Source organism: Dendropsophus ebraccatus, chromosome 14, assembly GCF_027789765.1.
Source record: "Dendropsophus ebraccatus isolate aDenEbr1 chromosome 14, aDenEbr1.pat, whole genome shotgun sequence".
Taxonomy (NCBI): domain Eukaryota; kingdom Metazoa; phylum Chordata; class Amphibia; order Anura; family Hylidae; genus Dendropsophus; species Dendropsophus ebraccatus.
In genome coordinates this window covers 15,391,480-15,417,033 of record NC_091467.1, presented here as the reverse complement: position 1 = coordinate 15,417,033, position 25,554 = coordinate 15,391,480, and the positions used below count along the sequence as shown (strand labels likewise).

Here is a 25,554-nt window from a genome sequence, read left to right as displayed (position 1 = left end):
CTATTCCAAGGCACCGATGATCGTTGAGCGAGGGCTGCAGGGACATCGTTACCAATGTCCTTGCAGCCTTTGCAGCAATACATTACCTGGCTGCAGGGCTTGTCCTCCGCTCCGTCTCCTCCCCGGGTCCCCCGCGCTCTATCTTCTGAATGGCCGGTCAGCTTACAGGCCACACTCAGCCAATCACAGGCCGCGGCGGTCCCGGCCTGTGATTGGCTGAGCGCTCTGTCAGCTGACCGGCCATTCAGAAGATAGAGCGCGGGACCAGGGAAGGAGACGGAGCGGAGGACAAGCCCTGCAGCCAGGTAATGTATGATGATGATGCTGCTTCTTCTCAAATCGTCGGTCGCCCGCCGCGCTCCGCTATTCAACCGTAGCGATGCGCGGTGGGGGAACGATGATTTTAGGTCTGGCCCTAAATGAACGATCAGCCGATGACACGATCATCGGCTGATCGTTCTATTTCACCGAACGATAATCGCCCGAATTGGGCCAAATGGGGCCGATCTGGCTGATTATTGTTACTGTGGAATAGGGCCCAAAGTTTCTAAGGATGCCTTTACACATACAGATTATTGAAGCCAAAGCCAGGAACAGACTATACACAGAGAACAGGTCATAAAGGAAAGACTAAGATTTCTCCTCTCTTCAAATCCATCCCTGACTTTGGCTTCAAAAATCTGTCAGATAAATCTCTCTGTGTTAAGGCACCATAAGCTGTTTGTCTGGCAGAGGGGGGCATCTTTAAGGGGGCTACACAGAGGGGCACATACTGTTTTACTGTTGCCACAAGAATTGCTCCACAAAGGGGCCCGCTGAGCCTCTGTCGCCCAAGGGGGCCACAAAACCCTGGAGCCGGAACTGGGACTACCCCTTTAACAGCTGATCAGCAGGGGTGCTGGGAGGTGAGCACCCATTGATCACAGAGAGATTTATCTGACAGATGTTTGAAGTCAAAGCCAGGAATGGATATGAAAAGAAGAGAAATCTCAGTCAGTCCTGTATAACCTTTTTTCTGTTTATAGTCTGTTCCTGGCTTTGGCTTCAAAAGTCAAGTTTTCCTTACAAGTTGAATTGTGGTAGATGCCCTGCTGAGCTGCAGCATGCACAACTTTTTCCTCCCCCACGGCTTAAAGCACTGAAACCAGCATGTGTTACAATACAGATTTTGTTTTCAGTTTTACCCATTTCTAGAAAATACATAGAAAAAAAACCCCATCTACGACAGCTGTAACAACTAACCTGGAGCTAATGTATTGTGTCTGTCTCACTGCAGGCTCCATAACCCACTCAATACTGTTATATATTACAACACACTTGACCTCCATATTGTATTTTATATTCCATGGTACAATCTGTTCCACATTCACACGTGCAAGGCCCCAGGCTGCAATTCCAATGAACAATCGTTATTTTAACCCAACGCTGACCTCCAATGTCTCTCACAATAATGTAATCTACTGATCTGTAGGATAGGGCAATAAGGATCAGGGATATAGAAATTACTCAGCTTCAGCTATGCACAATAGGAAGTCATATAAAACCGGGACTGATATGTGGAATGAGACATTTGAGCATCACAGTTCTATATGTGAAGATACTGCCCCCTTGTGGAGTCTGTCAGTCGCATGAATTGCAGCTAAGAGACAGCAGAGTGTCATATCTTTAGATGTTATTGTATGCTGCCCCCTGGTGGAATTAACCAGAAAATCAATTCAAAAAGATGTTTTACTGAGATCCGTTTGGTTTCTTTCCTGCACCGTGGTACCCACCCACCCACTGCAGACCACCTATTGCTCTTGAACCACTAATCATTTAATTTCTCCATGTTTGGGTCCATTTACACAGAAATATTATCTGACAGATTATCTGCCAAAGATTTGAAGCCAAAGCCAGAAACAGATTATAAACAGATATCGGGTCATAAAGGAAAGCCTGAGATTTTTCCTCTTTTCAAAACCATTCCTGGCTTTGGCTTCAAATCTTTGGCAGATAATCTTTCTGTGTAAATGCATCTGTGATGCTAGATCTATTAATCAGGGCCGGCAGCGCTACAGATGGCCGGCAGCGTCACTTTGCAGGAAAACACTGAAGACGCCCTATACTTTACCTGCTGCTGTGTCCCTTCATTCTAAGGATCAATTTATCACAGCATTTTTTTTTAATCTGCTTTACAAGTTTCACACCTTCTCATATAAGCTCCCTGTACTGGCCCCAGCAGTGTGAACTATAAAAAATATATCTTTTATATTTTTTGACAAGTTAAAAAAAAAAGATATATAAAAAAGTAAAAAAAAAAACAAACAAACACAAAACAACTTTCAACTTTAAATACAAACTTTTGTTGGAGACCATGGATAGAAAAGATGGAAAAGAAACTGTAAAATAAAATAAAGCCCTTTGCTGCCCTCTGGTGGTTAATATCGGTACATACAGATAAAATACAGTTTGAACAAATTAAACTGCAGAGTAAAGAAATTACAGGTAATATTAAATGTGGATAAATAGAGAAAGTGGTGTATAATGTATAGTAACTGCATAAACCTGATAACACAGCAGCAGTTTGTAGCTACAGGATGGAGCTGCAGATCCCCATAATGCAGTAGTGTAGTACAACAGACTAGAATAGAGAAGCGGGGCTGCTGTCAGAGGACTGTGTGGTCACATGACAGCAATGGGAAAGGGGTGTGTTCAGCATGGACCAATCAGGAAGTGAGAATCACAGAGCTGTGCAGGAGGACAGTGACAGAAACTTCTCTATACAGCAGTGTGAATGGCTGAGTGTGAGGGCAGACACATTATAGCAGCAGTGTGTATAGCTGAGTGTAAGTGCAGGTATATTATAGCAGCAGTGTGTATCGCTCAGTGTTAGTGCAGGCACATTATAGCAGCAGTGTGTATAGCTGAGTGTCAGTGCAGGCACATTATAGCAGCAGTGTGTATAGCTGAGTGTCAGTGCAGGCACATTATAGTAGGAATGGAGAGAATGAGAAACACAAGGGCGGGCACACACTGCAGGGAACATGAAGGAATGAGCAGGGCAGATGTGGGCACATACATGCAGCACTCTCTGTCCGGGGAGAGAGGGGTTACAGCTATGGAGAGATTACCTCCACCGTCCTGTCCCCTGATGCAAGCCCCAGCCTGAAGTGGATCTGCTATGATTTGGAAGGTTAGGGAGACTTCCTGGGTCAGAGTACAGGGCTGTAGACCCCGCTATGCAGACCATGCCCCTCCCCCACTCTCCTTCCCACCCAGTACAGGGAGCTCTTACACCAAAGTAATGCTCTTATAGCAAGTTACTCTTAAACCAAGGTACCACTGTATATATATATATATATATATATTTACACTATGAGGGTGCGTGCACACTACAGAATACGCGCGTAGAGGTCGTGTGCACGCACCCTTATAGTGAAAGGATAAATCTGTCGGAGAAAACTACAATCTAAATGGTCTAGTGCCCTGTTGGGCGCCTCTAGCCTGGATACGAGACGAGATGTGGTTGGGCATGGAGGATACAGGTTGTGTACAGCATCCTGCAGTGCAGTGCCCACAGATGTTACAGCCGGCTCTGTAGACCATGCACATTCATAGGTTGTTAAAGCTGGTGTCTCAGCTGCTCCTGTAATTGTTTGATTGGCAATAAATCTGGTGACCGGGCAGGAGAAGTGTGTTGTAATCTGATGGAGAAATTCCTGGGAAGGCCATGCAGTGTGTGGATTCCTGATGAAAAAAGCCACTCTTCCAGAACTTATCAGCTGCTGTATGTCCTGCAGGAAGTAATGTATTCTTTCCAGTCTGACACAGTGCTCTCTGCTGCCACCTCTGTCCATGTCAGGTACTGTCCAGAGTAGTAGCAAATCCCCATAGAATCCCTCTCCTGGACATACAGCAGCTGATAAGTACTCGAAGACTGGAGATTTTGAAGTAGAAGTCACTATTACTCATCTGTATAATTTTCTGACACCAGTTGATTTGAAAGAAAAAAGAAATATTTCACCAGAGATCTCCCTTTAAGACTCAACTAGGGAAGATTCTTCAATCACACGTACACAAGTCACTTTAGGAGAAATAAAATTCAACTTTATTGATATCAAATTTAATAAAATTATGTATTAATAACTTTATTCTTACAAACAAAAGGTAAAACAGACAAATCACATTCATAGAGAAGAAAGGATGATCCCATAGTGGATGAACTGAATGGATCTATAGTGACCCCTATCAGCTGCCACCAGCCGTAACCAACATCCGAGGGAAATGCTGGTGACATGGACGCTGGCCCGGCACATACGGCTGTGTACATCTAGTGTGAGCCCAGGCTTACTATAAGAGGACACTGCTTCCATGTAATTGGGTCTGCCTGGGATAATAGGAGAACACGATTCCCTTTATAACCACATATCATGTACATGCTGCAATCAATAAATAGATCACATGACTGGGAGCACATGGACCATTACTGGTAACCAGTCAATCATCAGACGTATTGGAGGATTGTCTGTAACTCTGCAACTCTATGGGAAACCTCATTCATGTCTGTGGCGCCATGCCTGACATCACTGACATCGATGCCACATATGGTGCGTTTACACAGAGAGATTTATCTGACAGATCTTTGAAGCCAAAGCCAGGAACAGACTATAAACAGGGATCAGATCATAAAGGAAAGACTAAGATTTCTCCTCTTTTCAAATCCATTCTTGGCTTTGGCTTCAAAAATCTGTCTGTGTAAACGCACCCGTAGAAAATAGAGTTGTAGCTCCATTATAGTCAGTAAGGGTAATACTCTTTAATTGGACCTACAGGTGCCCATACACACACAGACAATTACATCAATGGGAAAAAGTTATAGTAACTGGTCTACTCCCCGCTGCTTACCTTGACTAAAAGCCTGCTCAGCCAAATCACTGGCAGAGGCAGGCTACCGCCGTGGCCAGTGATTGGCTAATTAAATGCTTCTTTGAGTCCAGATGAAGATCAGGAGTAGCAGGGACCGTGCACCGCCAGGACAGCGTCAGCCGCAGGGACCGTGCACCGCCAGGACAGCGTCAGCCGCAGGGACCGTGCACCGCCAGGACAGCGTCAGCCGCAGGGACCGTGCACCGCCAGGACAGCGTCAGCCGCAGGGACCGTGCACCGCCAGGACAGCGTCAGCCGCAGGGACCGTGCACCGCCAGGACAGCGTCAGCCGCAGGGACCGTGCACCGCCAGGACAGCGTCAGCCGCAGGGACCGTGCACCGCCAGGACAGCGTCAGCCGCAGGGACCGTGCACCGCCAGGACAGCGTCAGCCGCATGGACCGTGCACCGCCAGGACAGCGTCAGCCGCAGGGACCGTGCACCGCCAGGACAGCGTCAGCCGCAGGGGCCGTGCACCGCCAGGACAGCGTCAGCCGCAGGGACCGTGCACCGCCAGGACAGCGTCAGCCGCAGGGACCGTGCACCGCCAGGACAGCGTCAGCCGCAGGGACCGTGCACCGCCAGGACAGCGTCAGCCGCAGGGACCGTGCACCGCCAGGACAGCGTCAGCCGCAGGGACAGCAGCAGCAGTTGTAAGAAGTAAAACGCTAGACAAACTATTATAGGTAACATCTAGACCCTGAACTAAACTTACGACACCAAAGGGGGCAGAATTTAAGTTTGGCTCAATGATGACATACAACATACAGACAGGCTGCGTCCTCATTGATCAAACATTTAGGAGCTTCTAAAAATATGCCATTAATGGTAAAGCCCCCTTTAAACTACACAATGAAATGGAACACTCTAAGGGGAAAAAATAAAAATCTGGGACACAAAGATTATGAAACAACTTAAGGCGAAGTTCTCACTACGGGATTTTAGCCTAAAATGACGGTCGCAAATAATGTTCATGATCAATATTTGCATCCGATATTATCAATAGACGGCCATCAACTCGCGCTAAAATCTCGTAGTGGAAACTTAGCCTAAAGGGGGTACCCAGCCTTAGAAAAACATGGCTGCCTTCTTCCGGAAACAGCACAACTCTCAGTCTCAGTTCCACTAAAGTGAATGGACACAATGGGAGACGGGTGGCCTGCTTTTTTTTTTTTTTTCTTTAAGAAAGTAGCTGCGCTTTTTCTGATCCTGGATAGCCCCTTTAAGAGCTTTTTATTGGAGGATTGCTTATAAGTGTCTGATTGTTGGGAGTCTGAGTGCTGGGACACCAGTCGCAAGAATTGGAGTCCTTTGTTTCCTATTTGAATGGAATGGCAGTCAGCACATACACACTGATGCTCCATTTAACTCTATGGCCTTAACAAAGATAGTGCTCCAATAGGTTAAGGTCCACAGAGCAATGCAGATGTCTCCATTCAAAGAAACCCATTTAAAAACCCTCCACATTTTTTCTTAAGGGTTCATGTAACATACCCAGATAGATCCGAGATATGTCAGCAGACCCTGACAATCTAATCTGTAAGAGGCCTCCTGACCATCACCTGATGTTTCTCCTTAAGGAGGTGCGATGAGATGTACCTCTCTCCTGGGAAGATAGAACTTGCTCTTTGGCACCACCTATAGGAAGATAACATGTAATAGGTGGCGCCAGAGAGCAAGATCTTTTCTTCCAGTAGAGAACTTCTTTGCGCATGGGACAAGTCAAGCTTTCATGTTTATAGGGGAGGCGTAAGGTCAAGTTTAGCTTGAAGGCACTGAAGTGAATCTGGATGGACCTTCTAGTATAACAGAACAGAGGACTGCAACCTGTAAGCCTTTCAACTTTTGCAAAACTACAACTCCCAGCATGCCCAAGACTCCATACATTATAATAAAAATTGCTACATACAGAATTGAATGAAAGGCTTTGAAAGTGATGTGCCCACCCACGATACTACAAAACTATTCTGCCATCCCTTGGATACACACACAATACATTTAGATAAGTGCTGAATCAATAATCTATAAGGTGCATCTGTCCATATTACATCATAATCGGTTACATCAAACTGTTTCCAGTATCCAACGTATCAGGACTGTCGCACTGGACGCAGAGGCCTGTTTAAGGCTTCATGGGGACATCCCGGAGCGGTCAGTACTAACGCTCCCATTACATGTAGTGAGCGGGGCTCAAGTCCTACGTTGATATTAGTAGTAATTGTGAGTATAAGAGTGATACTCTTCACATTCAGATGCGATCTGCTCCTCTTCATATTACATCCGCTATACAAGAATCAGCAGTATTACTTCATTGGTGCACAGAACAACCATCCTGAGCTTACAAAGTTCCTACACCCTCCATTCCCAAGGATTTATTCTCCAGTCTCCATTCCATAAAAGTATGGAGAGTTGTAAGGCATTTAGTGTGGGACTGAAGAGTTGCTGTGACAGTCCAGGTACTCAAAACCGTCAAATGGAATCTGTTCCATGTGTCCAAGGTAAGAACAATTCAAGGAACCCCTGTGGGAAAAGACAAGGATTAATATTTGGTAGTGGCTAGAGATGAGCGATTGGATTTAGCACTAGTTGGAAGAAGAGAAGTTTTTGCCTTTTCAGTGCCTCTGAACCCAGCCTAAAGTCAAGCTTTAGAACTTTAGGAAATCAACACCTCAGAACTGCAGTTAATATGGGTTAACTCCTGCAATGCCACTGACCACCTGCTGTCATCTACTAAAGGAACGCTTATTGCAACTGTTCATGATATGTGCCGCCATTATATGGAACATGTTCGATAAAAATTACTTGTTATGCTGCAACAACCTTTGAGTCACGGTTACATAGTCTATGCTACACACAAAACTTTACTGGCACCCATATACTATCATCCAGGCCATTGTCAACAGTCATGGACTTTGTACCTTTTGCAGATCTTAACTTAGCGCCTTCACCCACCTAGACCCCCATTGATGGAAACATTACCAAGTGTTGAGCGACGACTCACATGTTCAAGTAACTGGCCTCATTAAAATCAATGGGAGACTCAAGCATTTGGGCTGATTTGGTTCCCTGGTGCACAGTATAATGCTCCTGTGCAGCTTGTAGCATATATATCGGCTGCAGCTTTATACCGGAGAAAATAAAATTTAATCCCTCGGCACACGGCAGGGAGAGGGGAAACAGGTAGTCATCTGAGAGGCTCCCCGTCCGTGTCTAGTTACCGCTCTCTGCTTGTCAGCGCGCTCGGCAGGTATGATTGACAGGAAGCAATGGGCCTTTCTGCCTGTCACTCATCCCCGCGTGCTGCAGGGAGAGAGCAGTAATTGGGGGCCGCTCAGATGACTACCTGCTGCGTGCAACTGCTGCAGCCGCGACCGGTACGTGCCATGAGCTGCACAGGAGCTTTATACAGCGCGCTCCAGGGAACCAACCAGGTGCCCCCTACTCAGCAGAGCGGTGGGTGCCTGGTTAACATTTTACATTTTTGTTTATTTTGTCTCTTGAAGGGATGTTTAACTGAAACATACAAAAATTAGAAACAAAAAAAGGTTTCTGCAAGACACATTAGAACTCCGGCGGGATGCCTGCAATGGTTAATTTTTTTTTTCAAACATCCCTTCAAGGGACAAAATATACAAAAAAAAAAAAAGAATGAAAAAAATGCAATAGGTAGCGCTCCTCCTGATGCCCTCCGGTCCCCTGCTCACTGACAGCCCGATCAGCCAATCACTATGTATGCCAAGGCGGACAGTGATTGGAGGAGCGGGCTGTAACTTAGAACATTGGCGGATGTGGACAGGTAAGTATGGCTGCTTCCAAAACTGCTTAAATATTTACAGTTTAAATATAAGCAATCAAGCAAGTGCGCTGAAGACAGGGTGTAAAAGGGGTTATCCAACGTGGGGGCACTTTTTTGGGGGGACTGGGGAGGAGATGGCTGAAATAAAAGATGTCCACTTACCTCCCCGGTTCCAGCGGCGGGTCCCGCATCACGGCGCACCGGTGCCCAGTTCCCGGCCGCTTCCTGGTGTCTGACGCCGCCCGAGATGCTAGGTCTCAGGGCCGCTCAGCCACTCAGTGAAGGAGGCGGGATCCGACTTCAAATGGACCCCGCCTCCTTCACTGAGTGGCTGAGTGGCCCTGAGACGTAGCGTCTCGGGCGGCGTCAAACACCTGAAAGCGGCCGGGAACCGGGCACCAGAGCGCCGTGATGAGGGACCGGCCGCTGGAACCAGGGAGGTAAGTGGACGTCTTATTTCAGCCACCTCCTCCCCGGTCCCCCCAAAAAAGTGCCCCCCACGCTGGATAATCCCTTTAAGTGGTTTTCCAGGATAAAACAACTGATCCGCAGGTTTTGCACTGTGTACTTACTGCACGTGAAGCAGAATGTTATGGACGTGTATTTGCTCCCATGTGCAGACATCACTGAAATGAAAAGAACGGGGTTAAGTACATCACAAAATGGTAGAAGGAAATAAATATTATAAATATATATATATATATATATATATATATATATATAAACTAGTTAAGTGTAAATACATGTGCAAGGCCTCACCTTGTCACCTGAAAACACTTCTGACAAGTCATGAGTTTTGGTCGGTTCCACAAACCCCCACTGGTCATTAGAATGAGCCGGGAGAAGTGTTCATCTGAGTGCTTCTTTCCCTATCTCACTGCAGGAGATGAATTCTATGGAGCCCGTCTTAGTAGCGAGACGAGAACACCCAGACCCAGACCCCGACCATTTTAAACTTTATACATGTTTTTCAAATTAGGGTTTATCCAAAATTAGAAAAAAAAAAAAAACAGCTACTTTCTTGCAAAAACAGTGCCACTCCTGTCCTCAGGTTGTGTGTGATATTACAATTCAGCTCCTTTCACTTCAATGGAACTGAGCTACAAAATCTAGATCCAAACTAAGGACAAAAGTGGTGCTGTTTCTAGAAGAAAGCTGCCATGTTTTTTAAGCCTGGATAAAGGTGTTTTCTGATTTAAAAACACCCCTTCTTAATTATACTATTAGGAAATTTAAGAAGGTCCTTAACATATTAAAAGGATTGTACAGGATTAGCTGCTTTCTTCAATAACAGCGCCACCTTTGTTTGTGTGTGGTATTGCAGCTCAGTTATCACAACCTGAGCACAAGGGAGGCGCTGTTTCTGGCAAAAATCGGCAATGTTTTTATAGTCCCGAATATCCCCTTTAAGTGGAGTCACAGCCTCCTAACATGCAGACAAGCCTAAGGGTCCAATTCCACGGGCCGATGGGGGCCCAATCAACGACGTAAACAAGCGCCGATCTGCTAGATCGGCGCTCGTTTACTCGGCCTATTCCACAGCCCCGATGATCGTGAAACAAGGGCTACAGGGACATAGTTAACAATGTCCTTGCTTCATACATTACCTGTCCGGACGCAGGTCTTCTTCTCCCGGTCCCTCGCGGCAGCATCGGCTTCGGAGCGGGGCTGTCTGAACTGACAGACCGCTCAGCCAATCACTGGCCGCGGCGGTCCCGGCCACCGCTATTCAACCTAAATGAACGATCAGCCGATGACATGATCATCGGCTGATCGTTCTCTCTAAGAGGCTACTGCTTTAACTTAGAGACGACCATAGCATTGTTCTCCATGTCCCATCCCCTGACTTACTATGTGCTCGCTTCTTTGACTTGACTCTCCACAGTATAAAAGATCTGTAAGACCAAACAAATACTGAAATTAACAAGTTGCAATAACCTTTAACTCTTTAAGAACCAGGCCAATTTCCATTTTTGCGCTTTCGGTTTTTCCTCCTTGTGCTTAAAAGGCCATAGCACATTTTTCCACCTAGAAACCCACATGAGCCCTTATTTTTTGCGTCACGAATTGTACTTTGCAATGACAGGCTGAATTTTTGCATAAAATACACTGTAAAACCAGAAAAAAATTAAATGTGTGGTAAAAAGGCTTTTTTTTTTAATTTGCGGAGGTTTCGTGTTTACATCGTTCGCCCTGGGGTAAAACTGACTTGTTATGCATGTTCCTCAAGTTGTTACAATTACAATGATATGTAACTTGTGTAACTTTTATATGATGGCTTTTAAAAAATGTAATGTTTTTTTTTAAATAAATGTTCTTTAAAATCGCTCCCTTCCCAGGCTTATAGCGCTTTTATCCTTTGGTCTATGGGGCTGTGTGAGGTGTCATTTTTTGCGCCATGATGTGTTCTTTCTATCGGTACCTTGATTGCGCATATACGACTTTTTGATCGCTTTTTATTATAATTTTTCTGCATTTGATGCGACCAAAAATGTGCAATTTAGCACTTTGAAATTTTTTGCGCTGACGCAGTTTACCGTGCGAGATCAGGAATGTGATAAATTAATAGTTTGGGTAATTACGCACGCGGCGATACCAAACATGTTTATTTATTTATATTTACAAAATGGGAAAAGGGGGGTGATTCAGACTTTAACCCTTTAAGGACGGGGACCATTTTCGTTTTTACGTTTTCGGTTTTTCCTCCTTGTGTTTAAAAGGTCATAGCACTTGCATTTTTCCACCTAGAAACCCACATGACCCCTTATTTTTTGCGTCACTAATTGTACTTTGCAATTACAGGCTGAATTTTTGCATAAAGTATACTGCGAAACCAGAAAAAAATTCAAAGTGTGGTGAAATTGAAAAAAAAAAAGCATTTCTTTTATTTGGGGGAAATGTGTTTTTACGCCATTCGCCCTGGGGTAAAACTTGACTTGTTCTGCATGTTCCTCAAGTTGTTACGATTAAAACGATATATAACATGTATAACTTATATTGTATCTGATGGCCTGTAAAAAATTCAAACCGTTGTTAACCAATATACGTTCCTTAAAATCGCTCCATTCCCAGGCTTATAGCGCTTTTATCCTTTGGTCTATGGGGCTGTGTCAGGTGTCATTTTTTGCGCCATGATGTGATCTTTCTATTGGTACCTTGATTGCCCATATACGTCTTTTTGATCGCTTTTTATTAAATTTTTTCTGGATTTGATGCGACCAAAAATGCGCAATTTTGCACTTTGGGATTTTTTTGCGCTGACGCCGTTTACCGTACGAGATCAGGAATGTGATTAATTAATAGTTTGGGCGATTACGCACGCGGCGATAGCAAACATGTTTATTTATTTATTTACTTTTATTTAAAACCTGGGAAAAGGGGGGTGATTCAGACTTTTATTAGGGGAGGGGGCTTTTTACTATAAACAACACTTTTTTTTTTTTTTTTTACACATATACTAGAAGCCCCCCTGGGGGACTTCTAGTATATACACTTGGATTTCTCATTGAGATCTCTGCAGCATAGATATGCTGCAGAGATCCATGAGATCGGCACTCGTTTGCTTTCGGCTGCTGCAGCCGAAAACAAACGAGTGCCGAGCCGAGGACGGCGCCATCTTGGACGCGTCCCCGGCCGGCATCAGTAACGGAGATCTCCCCCACTAGACCCCAGGGAAACGTTGCCTCCGGTAATCGGAGGCAGCTGTCAACTTTGACAGCTGCCTCCGATTAGCTAATTAGCGGGCACGGCGATCAGACCGTGCCCGCTAATAGCAGCGGTCCCGGGCTACTCGCGGCACCCGGGATCGCGGCACTTCAAAGCGGGGCCGCCGCGCGGCCCCGCTTTGAAGTGCAAGTGAGGACATATGACGTAGGGGTACGTCATATGTCCTTAAGAGGTTAATTAGGGAGGGGGCTTTTTTTTTTTTTTTTTTTTTAGTAATAGGGTTAGCCCCCCCTGGGGTTAGGGTTAGCCCCCCCTGGGGTTAGGGTTAGCCCCCCCTGGGGTTAGGGTTAGTCCCCCCTGAGGTTAGGGTTAGCCCCCCCCCCCCCTGGGACTTCTAGTATCGCTGCTCTGATCTCTCATTGAGATCTATGCAGTGTAGATATTACGGCGCAGACCCTGGCCCGGTAAAGATGTGGGGATCGTTTCTCCGGGGGGGGACCCCACTAGACACCAGGGAAGGGGAAAACCCGCATTTTAAATGCAGCTGTCAACTGTAGCTGTCAAAAGGCTAATTGCCGCGGTCCCTGGCTGCAGATAGTGGGTCAAAGCGGGGTCAGAGCGAGGCCCCCCTCTTAACGACGCCAGGGCGTACATTTACGCCCTTGGTCTTTAAGGGGTTAAGTGTCTACCAAATCCTTTAGTAGAACACAGTGTCGGACTGGGGTATCTGGGGCCCACCAGAGGAAATGATCCTGGGGGCCCACCAATGAAGACATAGTAAGAATCGACATGTCAGTCAGTGTAAGTGCAGGTTCTAAAGCTGGGGGCCCACCGGAGGGTTCTCCTGTACTCTGGTGGGCCAGTCCGACACTACGAACACATAATGGACATGTATCTTCAGCTAGATAAGTATGGATGGATCAGTCACAGTTCCTTCTGGTGACCACCATCCAACCAATACCAGAATAGATACAATTACCTGTTCACTGATTAATGGACCGATCCTTTTAACTTCCTTCAAGGTGAGCGTTCCGACTACAACAGACATGTGAAGAACCTCCACGTTCAGGCTTAAAATCTCGATCCCAAACAGGTTGTTATTACTTATATTCAATTTATTCTGCAAGATATAAGCAATGGATGAGTCAACGCGTCAACCAATGGTCATGCTTTATGATTTCTCCGGGTCAATGGCCAATGATGCTCCTACCATTACATTCATACAACCAATGGCAAAAAGTTTTAAAGGGGTACTCCAGCAAAAATCTTTTTCTTTCAAACCAACTGGTTTCAGAAAGTTACATAGATTTGTAATTTAAAAATCTCAAGTCTTCCAGTACTTATCAGATGCTGTATGTCCTGCAGGAAGTGGTGTATTCTTTCCAGTCTGACACAGTGCTCTCTGCTGCCACCTCTGTCCATGTCAGGAACTGTCCAGAGCAGGAGAGGTTTTCTGTGGGAATTTGCTACTGCTCTGGACAGTTCCTGACATGGACAGAGGTGGCAGCAGAGAGCACTGTGTCAGACTGAAAAGAATACACCACTTCCTGCAGGACACACACCAGCTGATAAGTATGGGAAGACATGACATTTTTAAATAGAAGTAAATTATAGATCTATATAACTTTCTGAAACCAGTTGATTTGAAAGATTTTTTTTTCGCTGGACAACCCCTTGAATGGAAAGTAAACCCAAAGATATTGAAAATGAAAATTTCACTTACCATAGTATGAAGATTCACAGTTTTATGAGAGGAGTCAAATGAAACCACAGAGGAGTTCACACCGCCATGGGCTATTGTAACAGAGCGGGGATACAGAAAGAAGACGACAAGGAAGAAGACCAAGAGGCAGCAGGAAACAGCCAGAGCCACGTATAACTTCCTGGAGGTGAAATCAAAGGCAAGACAACGTCCATCAATAACACCGCAATTCACTTATTCTACAGCAATACTCAACAAGAAGACCATATTATCAGGAACTGTCCAGAGCAGGAGAGGTTTTCTATGGGGATTTGCTCCTTCTCTGGACAGTTCCTGACATGGACAGAGGTGGCAGCAGAGAGTAACATGTCAGACTGGAAAGAATACACCACTTCCTGCAGGACATACAGCAGCTGATAAGTACTGGAAGCATAAAGATTTTTATATAGAAGTAATTTATAAATCTATATAACTTTTCTAACTTTCTGTATGTACACAATGTCCGTTATTACAATTGTTCATATACTAGCGCGTACAAACGATCGTAACTGCGATCTTAACTAACGAATATTATTCCGGGTATTATGGTGAAAGATTTTTAGGTTGGTTGCAATCATTTATCAATAATCGGAATAAACAAAAAATAACTTTGTCTAATAAGACCCTTAGTAACCTAAAACTTCCCCAGCATGGTCACTGCCAGGTCAGTACTGTCCCTAGAGCACTTCCTAGTCCCCATCTAATGCACAGGGATTACACTGCCGGCCCCTTCATCGGGAAGCAAAAAGAAGTGGACGTTGTATGGAGAATGGAGGACTGTCTTACATATGTTATGTGCACTAAAAGTACTGCCTTGGCTGCCCTATACCCCACCACAACTATATACCAGTCTTGTCTAATTCTAGCAGGACAGAATATAGCGGTATATAGGGTTTAGGAGGCTTCCTATAAGTTCCTATCAGTTCCTTAGCAAAAACAGCATAGTAACCTCAACATAAACATAGTAACAGCCATGGTAGGTCAAGCTAATGCACCCAGTGCCATCCAGCTTCCCCCTGCTGCCCATGTTACCATAACTGCTAATGCACCCAGTGCCATCCAGCTTCCCCCTGCTGCCCATGTTACCATAACTGCTAATGCACCCAGTGCCCTCCAGCTTCCCCTTGCTGCCCATATTACTGTAACTGCTAATGCACCCAGTGCCATCCAGCTTCCCCCTGCTGCCCATGTTACTGTAACTGCTAATGCACCCAGTGCCCTCCAGCTTCCCCCTGCGGCATATGTTACTATAACTGCTAATGCACCCAGTGCCCTCCAGCTTCCCCTTGCTGCCCATATTACTGTAACTGCTAATGCACCCAGTGCCATCCAGCTTCCCCTTGCTGCCCATATTACTGTAACTGCTAATGCACCCAGTGCCATCCAGCTTCCCCCTGCTGCCCATGTTACTGTAACTGCTAATGCACCCAGTGCCCTCCAGCTTCCCCCTGCGGCATATGTTACTATAACTGCTAATGCACCCAGTGCCGTCAAGCTTCCCCCTGCTGCCGATGTACCTGTAATTGCTAATGCACCCAGTGCTGTCCAGCTTCCCCCTGCTGCATATGTTACTATAACTGCTAATGCACCCAGTGCCTTCCAGCTTCCCCCTGCTGCATATGTTACTATAACTGCTAATGCACCCAGTGCCTTCCAGCTTTCCCCTGCTGCATATGTTACTATAACTGCTAATGCACCCAGTGCCTTCCAGCTTCCCCCTGCGGCATATGTTACTATAACTGCTAATGCACCCAGTGCCATCTAGCTTCCCCTTGCTGCCTATGTACAGTAACTGTGATAGTGCCAGGCAGACGCCTTCAGGCTTTTCAGTGATGGTGCCTGCTCCTCCTCCCAGTCCAGTCCACTGATAATCTCACAGCATAAAATCAGAGTTTTTGTGCATAAGATCCGCATTCATACTACACATAGCCATGGATGAGCAAATAAGAGTAAATTTCTTACGTTCTCCGGGGTTTCAGGCGCTGGTCGCTGTACGGGATCAGAGCCACCAACTCTTTTTCTTGGCCTAAAACGAGTAAAATTGTAGAAACTAACAGAATACATGAACCTAAACTATATCTTTCATTCTCATGGATAACATGGAGTGCCAACATATTCCATGATGTATGTGAATTGTGCCGCACACCGTACCTCTGGGAATCCTGCCCGTCCCTCTGCAGGTGGGGCAGGTGTCGGTGCCCGTCTCTTCTATGTAATTGGAGGATGTGGAGGCCTCATTGCTGTTAATACTGATGTAAGGCGGGGGACTATCGTGTCCATGTCTGTCCAATATAGGCTCAGTCTCCTGGTTTTCTGAACCCATTAGATGCTTGAAAGCAGACATGGCCTTCTGCATGGTGCTCTATAATTCACAACACCTATAGGTGTAAATAAGAAAAAGACATTAAAATGGTGTGCCAGCAGCTAATAAGACATGCCTATAGTCCTCATCTGATGATATATACTAGCTGTCTGTACTATAGGTCTCCATACAAACACCCACATTGTGGAAATGACATTGTTATAAGTAGAAATATTTTGGCAGCTCGTTTTACTCGCTGAGGTGTAAAAGCTGTAGAACCAGTTACCCAAGATGAACCGCCATCTATATATCAGGAGGCAAAGACACTTACACAAAACCAGGGCGGTGGAATCTACTTAAAGGGGTAGTGCGGCGTTCAACATTTATTCACTAAAAAACACACATTACAAAGTTATACAACTTTGTAATGTGTGTTATTTAAGTGAATGGCCCCCTTCCTCGTGTTCCCATCACCACGGAAGTGTGATGCCGTATACTCACCGAATCACCAGCCGCCATCTTGAATCAAACACGTCATTTTCAGGAGGCCGGCTGGACCGCTCCAGCCGATTGGTGGCTGAGCAGCTGATGATGCACTGGAGGGGGGGCCAGCATGATGGAGGGCTGGAGTGGTCCGGCCGGCCTCCTGAAGATGACGTGTTCGGCCCAAGATAGCGGCCGGGGTCGACAGTGATTCAGTAAGTATACAGCATCACACTTCCGGGGTGGTGGGAACACGGGGAAGGGGGGCATTCACTTAAATAACACACCATTACAAAGTTGTATAACTGTGTAATGTGTGTTTTTAGTGAATAAATGTTGAACGCAGCACTACCCCTTTAAGCTAATGTAGCAATGGTGATATAGACCATTATATAAAGTTCACATGGAAAGTTGAGGCGTCGCATGTGTAATAAAGTCAGGTTTAAAGTGTCACTGTTGTTATAACTTTCAAAATCTAAATCAGCAGCAGATGTGATATAAAACAAGTTTGCAATTTACATTCATTATTTTTTATGTTGTTATCATGCTGTAAAACAAAGCTGTACTTACCAGAAATCCAGGTCCAGTCTCCCGTAGGCAGATTTTCTGACTTGTGCTGGTTGAAAAAAAAACAAATACAGACTAAACAACGGCCAGTAGAGAGTGACTGCTCAATGCGTCCCTCAGTCACATGACTGCCTTCTCTCTGTGAGCGCTCAGATGGCATGGGATACACTGGACTTCCTGTTTAATGACTCTTTGAGAAAAAAAACTGTCAGAAAACAGCAAGTGCCGTGTTTTCTGATAACTAAAAAAGAAAAAAAAAAAAAAGAATGTAAATTGCAAACTTGCTTTATATCACATCTACATTTGGTTTAGAGTTTGAAAGTTATAATGACAGCGACACTTTAATCTTCTCGACAAGCGCAAGGTGTCACGGTTGCAAATCAGGGACACCACTACCAGGGATAGATTAGCGAGACTGGGAAGGCATACAGGCATGCTGGTTGCTGAGTGGCCTAAAATGAGGCGACATGGTCTCTTCAATTATAGATTGTCCAACAGCAATTACTACCCCCTATTCTGTGCTGCCTAGCCATGGCTTGTATGGGAGAGTATTTTGGGCATGCTCTATGATATGTGAGGTCACAAGAGCTAACAGTGAGGGTCTTGTATGTTGGAACGCAACATCACTGCCATGATTCTTCATCTAAATCATAACAGCATGAATGTGGTAGGGTTCCAACAAGAAATCTAAACAAATATTGCATAGTCAAATTAGTCATTAAAGGGGTTATCCAGCGCTATAAAAACATGGCCGCTTTCTTCCAGAGACAGCCCCACTCTTGTCTCCAGCTTGGGCGGGGTTTTGCTGCTCAGTTCCATTAAAGTGAATGGAGCTTAATTGCAAACCGCACCTGGACTAGAGACAAGAGTCGTGTTGTCTCTGAAAGAAAGAGGCCATGTTTTTGTAGCACTGGATAATCCCTTTAAGCCCTTGCCTCAAAGGGGTTATCCAATCTTAGAAAGACATAGCTGCTTTCTTCCACAAACAGCGCCTATCCTGTAATCGGGTTGGTTGTAGGTTTTGGAGCTCAGCTCCATTGAGATCAATAGAGTTGTAATATCACACCTAACCTGGGGACAGGGGAGGCGCTGTTTTTGTATTTTTTTTTCTAATCCTGAATATCACTTTAAATTCCATTGCAGATTTTAACTTCCCCATGTATGTCAATGGAAAATCTTCAATTAATCTGCAGTGTTTCCGTAATATATTAATGGATTGAAAATCCATCAATTTGCCACGGCGTGTGGATGAGATTTTTTTTTTTTCAAATTTTATCCACATTCTGCTACTATAATATGCTGGTTATTTTCTGTGTGGAAAATCCCCAGTGTATACGCCATGTGATACATCGCCCTGATGGAGGTGTTACCATTTATTGGAACCAATGACCGCTACCTCGACCCCTCTCTCTTTCCTGCAGTTTGCGCCACTGGGCGGAATTTTAGCTCTATCCCTGTCCGTTTATAGCTAATAGATAAAAGGCCGTTAGAGGAAGGACTCTCATAGAGGAATAGAGGAAGGACTCTGAAAACATGGTTCCGGTTTCTGCAGATTCAGCTTAACACGCACAAAAAACTAACTAAACGCTATACAGATTAACAAAGTACAAAACCACACGAAAATACTGAGTGAGGGAATATATACCCAGCAACTGAGCGATTGCTTTTATACAGTCTGGGTCCAGGGCATGACCACTGGGCACCCAATGGCACAGACGTATCCAGCATATGGTGAGGGGTATACACAGTATTATGTAAAGATGATACAACATGTCACAGGACGGACAAGATGACAAGAGGAGCCACAAGCTGATTGACTCAGGGCTGAAATCAGCAAATAAGATATCTTAAAGCGTAAGGGTCATTCACACGTTCCATGATCGGAACAGAACTCCAAGTATCATGAATTATTATGATGCCAGGAGCTCCAAAACAGTTTAAGGCTATATTCACACTACATATGAGACGTGACCCGGCCGGTCTCTGCCCGGATCATCCGGCCGGCACTTAAGTACTGGCCGGATGAACTTTCCGGCCGCAGGGTTCTGATGCGGCCGCGCTGATGCGCATCAGAACCTCCCACAGCACACAATGAAGTAAGCGGCCAGAACTGCTCGCTTCATTGTGTGAACTGACAGGGTTTCCTATGGCTGCAATTCATTGAATTGCGGTCGCAGAAAACTGACATGTCAGTTATTTGCGGGTCCGCACGGGATCCCGGCCGGAGTGTATACGATGTGTATACGCTCCGGCCGGCATCCCATAGAAATGTAGGCAATGCTCCACACTGCATAAGTAAGGCCGTTGTTGCCATCGTACTTTTACGTAGTGTGAACATAGCCTAAATCTTCATGTTTCTGAGCTCCCGGCATCATAATGAATAATATTGAGAGTTCTACATGCATGGACCGTTAAGCAGGGAACATGTAATTTCTCCTTAAGGGCCCTATTCCACCGGACGATTATCATTCAGATTATCGCTAAATCATTCGAATCTAAACGCTAATCGTTCGGTTGAAATGCAGTTAACGATTAACGACCGAACGAGAAATCGTTGATCGCTTTATAGGACCTGGACCTATTTTTATCGTTGCTCGTTCACACAACCTTCGCAAATCATTCGCATTGAATAAGACGTCGTTCGGTCGTTCGCAGTAGATACGAACGCAATAGCGAAGAAATAGCGGAGAAAAAGCGGTCGCAAATACGATCATAAGTAACGATTATCGTTCCATGGAAATGAGTGAACGTTTTCAGGTCTTTCGCAAAAGCGGTCGTTTGAGATCGTTAATCGTTAACTATTATGCAAACGATAATCGTCCGGTGGAATAGGGCCCTTAGCGGGAGGAGACCCCAGACCCTCTATGATAGGGTTCCATTGATTCTAAAAGAGTTACGTCATGGAGGGGCTGGAGTTTCTTCCCACTAAGGGTGGGTCGTCCCGCCTCCAGTGCTTAAGCCTGGGCCTGGTGGTACAGTCACTTTAACTTTTGACACATACCACAGACATGTCCAAAGTGCAAAGGAGACGTACGCCCTGCTAAGGGGTCACAGCAGCGAGACCCTGACCAATCTTTGACTTTTTACACGTCTGTGTTACATGTCAAAAGTTCATTAGCATGACAGTAACACTTCAAAGAACTTTTGCTTACATTGAGTTTTCGTGTTCAAAATATTTTTGTAAATATTTTAGTGTTTGTTTTTGTTTTGAATGTTACTATATTTAAAAAAAAACAAACAAACAAAAACAAAACCTTGAAATCATGAAGTTCTCCCTTTAGCCACAATGCCTAATAATAGACTGAAACTTCCTGTTCTGTAGATATCAGAGACCTCTACCATAAAGCTGGAGGCAGCTAACACAGGATCCACCAAATCAGGTGTGTAACTATCACTGTAGCAGCCGAGCCCACCGCATAAGGGGCCCATCCCTGCAATACACTGGGCCTCCTGAGCTGTCTTCCTACTACCAAGGGACATGCCCATCATGGTGACACTACGTACTGGGGGGTAGGATACCAGGGAAGATGCCTACCACTGGCACACTAGGGGAGATGCCTACCATGGGGGCAGGGGGTACTAGGGGAGATACTTACCATGTGGGGGACACTAGAGGAGATGCCTAACATGAGGGGGGATACTTGGGGAGATGCCTACCATGGGGGGGCGGGGGGGTTTGATACTAGGGGGAGATACCTACCATGGCTAACAAAGAGGGGGATGGAAACTGTGTTTTTTCTATTTGGATTTTGGCCATGTGAACCTACCCCAACAATAAGTGATGGTCACATCTCACTCTGCCCCATCACAATCTATGTAAGGACTACCAGTCACGATGGTTGGTCTGCAGTCACCGCTGACACCAGAAGACAGGGTAGCCTCGGTTGTGTCCATAGATTGGCGGGTTCTGTACATGGGACCTATTCATTAGAATGGGGTTTGTGTAAAGAACTTGGGACTTATTCATGGGGACGCAATCTTCTGGCGACAGCTGTGACTACACGCCGATCTAGGGAGAGAATCATGGTGCGCAAGATTTTGTCCCATAGAGAAACATTAAAGCGACTCTGTACCGACAATCTGACCCCCCCCCCCCAAACCACTTGTACCCCCCCCCCCCCCAAACCACTTGTACCCCCCCCCCCCCCAAACCACTTGTACCTTCGGATAGCTGCTTTTATTTTAAGATTTGTCCTGTGTTCCGTTCGGCAGGTGATGCAGTTATTGTAAATAAATAACTTTTAAACTTGCAGCCCTGTGCCAAACGGGAGTATCTGTGCCCTAACTTTGCACCACCCCTCTGTCCCTCCTCCCCACCCTCTTCATCATTAGGAGTGCCACTGGAACATTTTCTCCATGCTGAACATTGCACAGATCCTTAACGATCCAGCCCATGTGCCGTGCTGACACAGGCGGGGAATAGGAAGCACTCTGCCTGGATCATTCCTAATGATGAGATGATGAGGAGGGACGGAGGGGTGGTGCAACGTTTGGGCACAGATACTCCCGTTGGGCACGGGGCTGCAAGTTTAAAAGTTGTTTTTTAGAACAATAACTGCATCACCTGCCGAACGGACCCCAGGACAGATCTTGGATTAAAAGCAGCTATCTGAAGGTACAAGTGGTTTGGGGGGGTCAGATTGTGGGTACAGAGTCGCTTTAAAGCTAGAGCCAAGCTGTGGTAACTGCAATGTTACCATCATTCATGGTCAATGTTGTGTTGGTGTGGAGCCTTAGAGTGACAGCCCTTACACCCCAGTCACCCTTTAATTATCTCCCATGATTTCTACGGCCTTAAACGTCACTGTCATTTACGCGTTTGACATTTCCTAGAGAAGGTGTCAATCATATGGCCCTCCAGCTCTTGCAAAACTATAATTTACATCCTACCTAGACAGCCAAAGCATTATCTGTGCAGGCATGAGAGGAATTGTAGTTTTGCATAAGCTCGAGGGCCAACGGTTTGACATTTGTATCATAGAGACAGGTTAAAAGATTTGATTGGTCAGGATCTTACAGCTGAGACCCCCACCTATTGCTCAAACAAGCAGGAAGAAGCCCTTGGCTAGGGGCTTCTCTCCCAACACTACATAAGGCTGGGGCTATAAGGCAATTGTGGCTGTGGACAAGGGTCAGGCTACCACCAAAAATCATTGTGCAAACTCACAGCATTAAATCAGCTGCAATTCTATTACATGTGAAGCTACCCTAAAGGAAAATTCTGGTCTGCTGTGATTTTTGGCAGAGTGCCGGGGAGGGGTGGATGAAAGAAATAACATGGACTCATGCACTCCAGCACTGGTGCCGGTATCCCGCAGCTGTGGTCCCCCAGTCCTGGCCGCTTCTGGGTCTGAGTGGGGACCTGGGACAATGTTTGCCAGGCCAGCTGCGCCAGTCAGTGACTGAGTCAGGACCCCGCTACACCCGCTGACTAGCTGAGCTGGCCTGGCACAATACCGGCATCAGGACTGGAGCGGGGGAGGTGAGTCCATGTTATATCTTTCCTCCTCCTCCTCCTCCTCCTCGGTGCTAATTATCACCCCAGCCTGGAGTTCTCCTTTAAATGACAATGACACTTTAAATAAGCAATGTCATAAATAAACATATCGAAAGCTTAATAGGTTGGGTTATCATTGCTGAGACCCCACTGATCAGCTGATCACAGCAATCTCCATCTAGGCATGGGGCTGCCTGGACACATCCCCGTTACATATCAAAAGTCTTTTATTACAACAGGTACAAATGCTTCTTTCACACACTTTTCGCATAGTGTTTTTTTTTTCTCCTTAAAAAAAACCTGCTGTTTTCTCATTCTTCATTGTGCATTTTCACAGCGTTTTATTTTATTTTTTCTTCATTCTGTGATACATGTGTTTTATCATTTTTTTCCCCTGCTGCGTTCACAAGTCATATGATCCTTTGAGCCTGTGATTTAGGCAAAATAGCCACAAAAACAAACCAACCACATACACACATGCAGATGGTACAGTCACTTTAAAGTCACAATCTGCCCCCCCCAAACCACTTGTACCTTCGGATAGCTGCTTTCAATCCAAGATCTGTCCTGGGGTCCGTTCAGCAGGTGATGCAGTTATTGTCCTAAAAAAACAACTTTTAAATTTGAAGCCCTGTGCCCTATGGGAGTATCTGCTCCAGGCAGATTGTCTCCTATTCACCACCTGTGGCAGCCTGGCACATGGGCTGGATCGTTAAGGATCTGTGCAATGTTTAGCATGGAGAAAACATTCCAGTGGCATTCCTAATGATCAAGAGGGTGGGTCGGAGGGACGGAGGGGAGGTGCAAAGTTAGGGCACAGATACACCAGTTTGGTACGGGCTTTAAATTTAAAAGTTGTTTTTTAGGACAATAACTACATCACCTGCCGAACGGACCCCAGGACAGATCTTGGATTAAAAGCAGCTATCCGAAGGTACAAGTGGTTTGGGGGGTGTCAGATTGTGGGTACAGAGTCGCTTTAAGCCTATGGAGGTCTATGGGACAATAAACGTCATAGGTACAGCATGCTGCATTTTGGGAAAACAGCACTAAAAGAAAAAAAAAATTGCAGGTATAGTGCCTTATGGCCATGAGCAGGAAGCATGCTATTACTAGGCATCTCAGCAGGGGCATAACAACCACTGTAGCAGACATAGCAGCTGCTATGGGGCCCACCACATCAGGGGGCCCATTCCTGCATGCAATATACTGGGCCTTCTGAGCTGTAATCATTCGACCAAGGGAGATGCCTACCATGGGGGACACTATGTACTGGGGGTTGGAATACTAAAGATGCCTATTTTGGGGGACACCACAAAAGATACCTAAAACGGGGACACTAGGGGAGATGCCTACCACAAGTTTGCTATGGGGCCCAGCTCTACCTAGTTACGCCAATGCTTCTCAGTAATTATTATAAGGTCCAGACACTATACATGCATCTGCTATGATGTTGTACTGTACGGCCATACATTTATTGCAGCATACAGAAGTTGTCGGCAGCGTTAAGCGTGATCTCCTTCCAGCTGCGCTCCCTCCTGCGATGCTACGCTGGGAGTTTATGCGTCATTTGCATAGCCACCTAATAATAACCATGTAACCCAGGCGTCATGTGACATTGGATACAATGGATAATAATTGACCATGGAACAAAGCAGATATGTGACCTATGCAAAAAAGTATCAAAACCTGATCTATTATAAGGCTATAATGTTCACAAAGGGCTGAAACGCTTGAAGTTGCATCAGAAAATGAGCTAAAAAAACGCAGAATTTCAGTCCTGTGTGAATCTAACCTATAAAAAAAAGTTTTGTATAACTAAAAACTTACAAGTTCTTCCTTCCCTATAAGAAGCTGAGCCCCTGCCCCCCAAATGTAAGAGTACATGGCAGCAGGACCAGCAGATTGCTGCTCCACTGCATAACATGCTGCTGCCCCTGATCTACAGGTGGGGGAGGCAGGTAAGTCTACAAGCACAAACAGGGCACAGTGAGGGGGGTCCTGTATGAGATCTATATACCTGCAGAGATCAGCACAGAGCGTACGCAGCCATTAGCGCCTATTCACACGGTCCGCAGCGCTGTGCACGGTACCTGCGCCCATAGAGTCCGGACAAGCGCGGCCCACGCAGTCACCGGAGCAGTGAGACTTCTGGTAAGGACACGCCCCCTGGAGGAGGAGCCTGTGCGTGGGGAAGTAAGGAGGTGAGAGGGAGGGAGGGCAGAGCTGTCACTGGGGGAGAGAGAGCACTCATATATATACACTTCTATATATACTGATATATACTTCTATATAATATATACACTTCTATGTATACTGATATGTACTTCTATATAATATATACACTTCTATGTATACTGATATGTACTTCTATATAATATATACACTTCTATGTATACTGATATGTACTTCTATATAATATATACACTTCTATGTATACTGATATGTACTTCTATATAATATATACACTTCTATGTATGTATATGCTTTTATATATACTGATATGTACTATTTTATATACTGATAAATGCTTCTGTATACACTGAAATTTACTACTATATATACTGATATATTCTATACATACTGATATGTACTGCT

The 25,554-nt window shown here is 45.4% G+C and overlaps 1 protein-coding gene and 1 pseudogene across 4 annotated transcripts; one reads left to right on the top strand and one right to left on the bottom strand.

The window, feature by feature from the left end:
- Positions 1 to 25,554, top strand: part of LOC138772585 (catenin alpha-1 pseudogene) — a 719,716-nt pseudogene that overhangs the window by 255,895 nt on the left and 438,267 nt on the right.
- Positions 5,411 to 25,110, bottom strand: TMEM106A (transmembrane protein 106A). 4 transcript variants are annotated; one of them, XM_069953162.1, is made up of 9 exons: positions 24,977 to 25,110; positions 17,463 to 17,508; positions 16,259 to 16,485; positions 16,070 to 16,133; positions 14,090 to 14,249; positions 13,346 to 13,486; positions 10,552 to 10,595; positions 9,273 to 9,326; positions 5,411 to 7,424 (listed from the first exon to the last, which is right to left on the bottom strand). In XM_069953162.1, exons 3-9 carry the CDS (start codon positions 16,461 to 16,463, stop codon positions 7,325 to 7,327), a joined length of 768 nt encoding a protein of 255 aa, XP_069809263.1. In that variant the 5' UTR covers positions 16,464 to 16,485; positions 17,463 to 17,508; positions 24,977 to 25,110; the 3' UTR covers positions 5,411 to 7,324. The 4 variants fall into 4 exon arrangements, with proteins under 4 accessions (XP_069809263.1, XP_069809265.1, XP_069809264.1 ...); XM_069953164.1 differs by having other exon boundaries at positions 25,050 to 25,087; XM_069953163.1 differs by lacking the exon at positions 17,463 to 17,508.

Coding starts and splice junctions, on each gene's coding strand:
- TMEM106A (XM_069953162.1), bottom strand. CDS start 16,463: ATGCAGAAGGCCATGTCTGCTTTCAAGCATCTAATGGGTTCAGAAAAC. Junction 16,134..16,258: donor GACGGGCAGGATTCCCAGAG/GTACGGTGTGCG, acceptor TACTCGTTTTAG/GCCAAGAAAAAGAGTTGGTG. Junction 13,487..14,089: donor CTGTGAATCTTCATACTATG/GTAAGTGAAATT, acceptor TATATCTTGCAG/AATAAATTGAATATAAGTAA.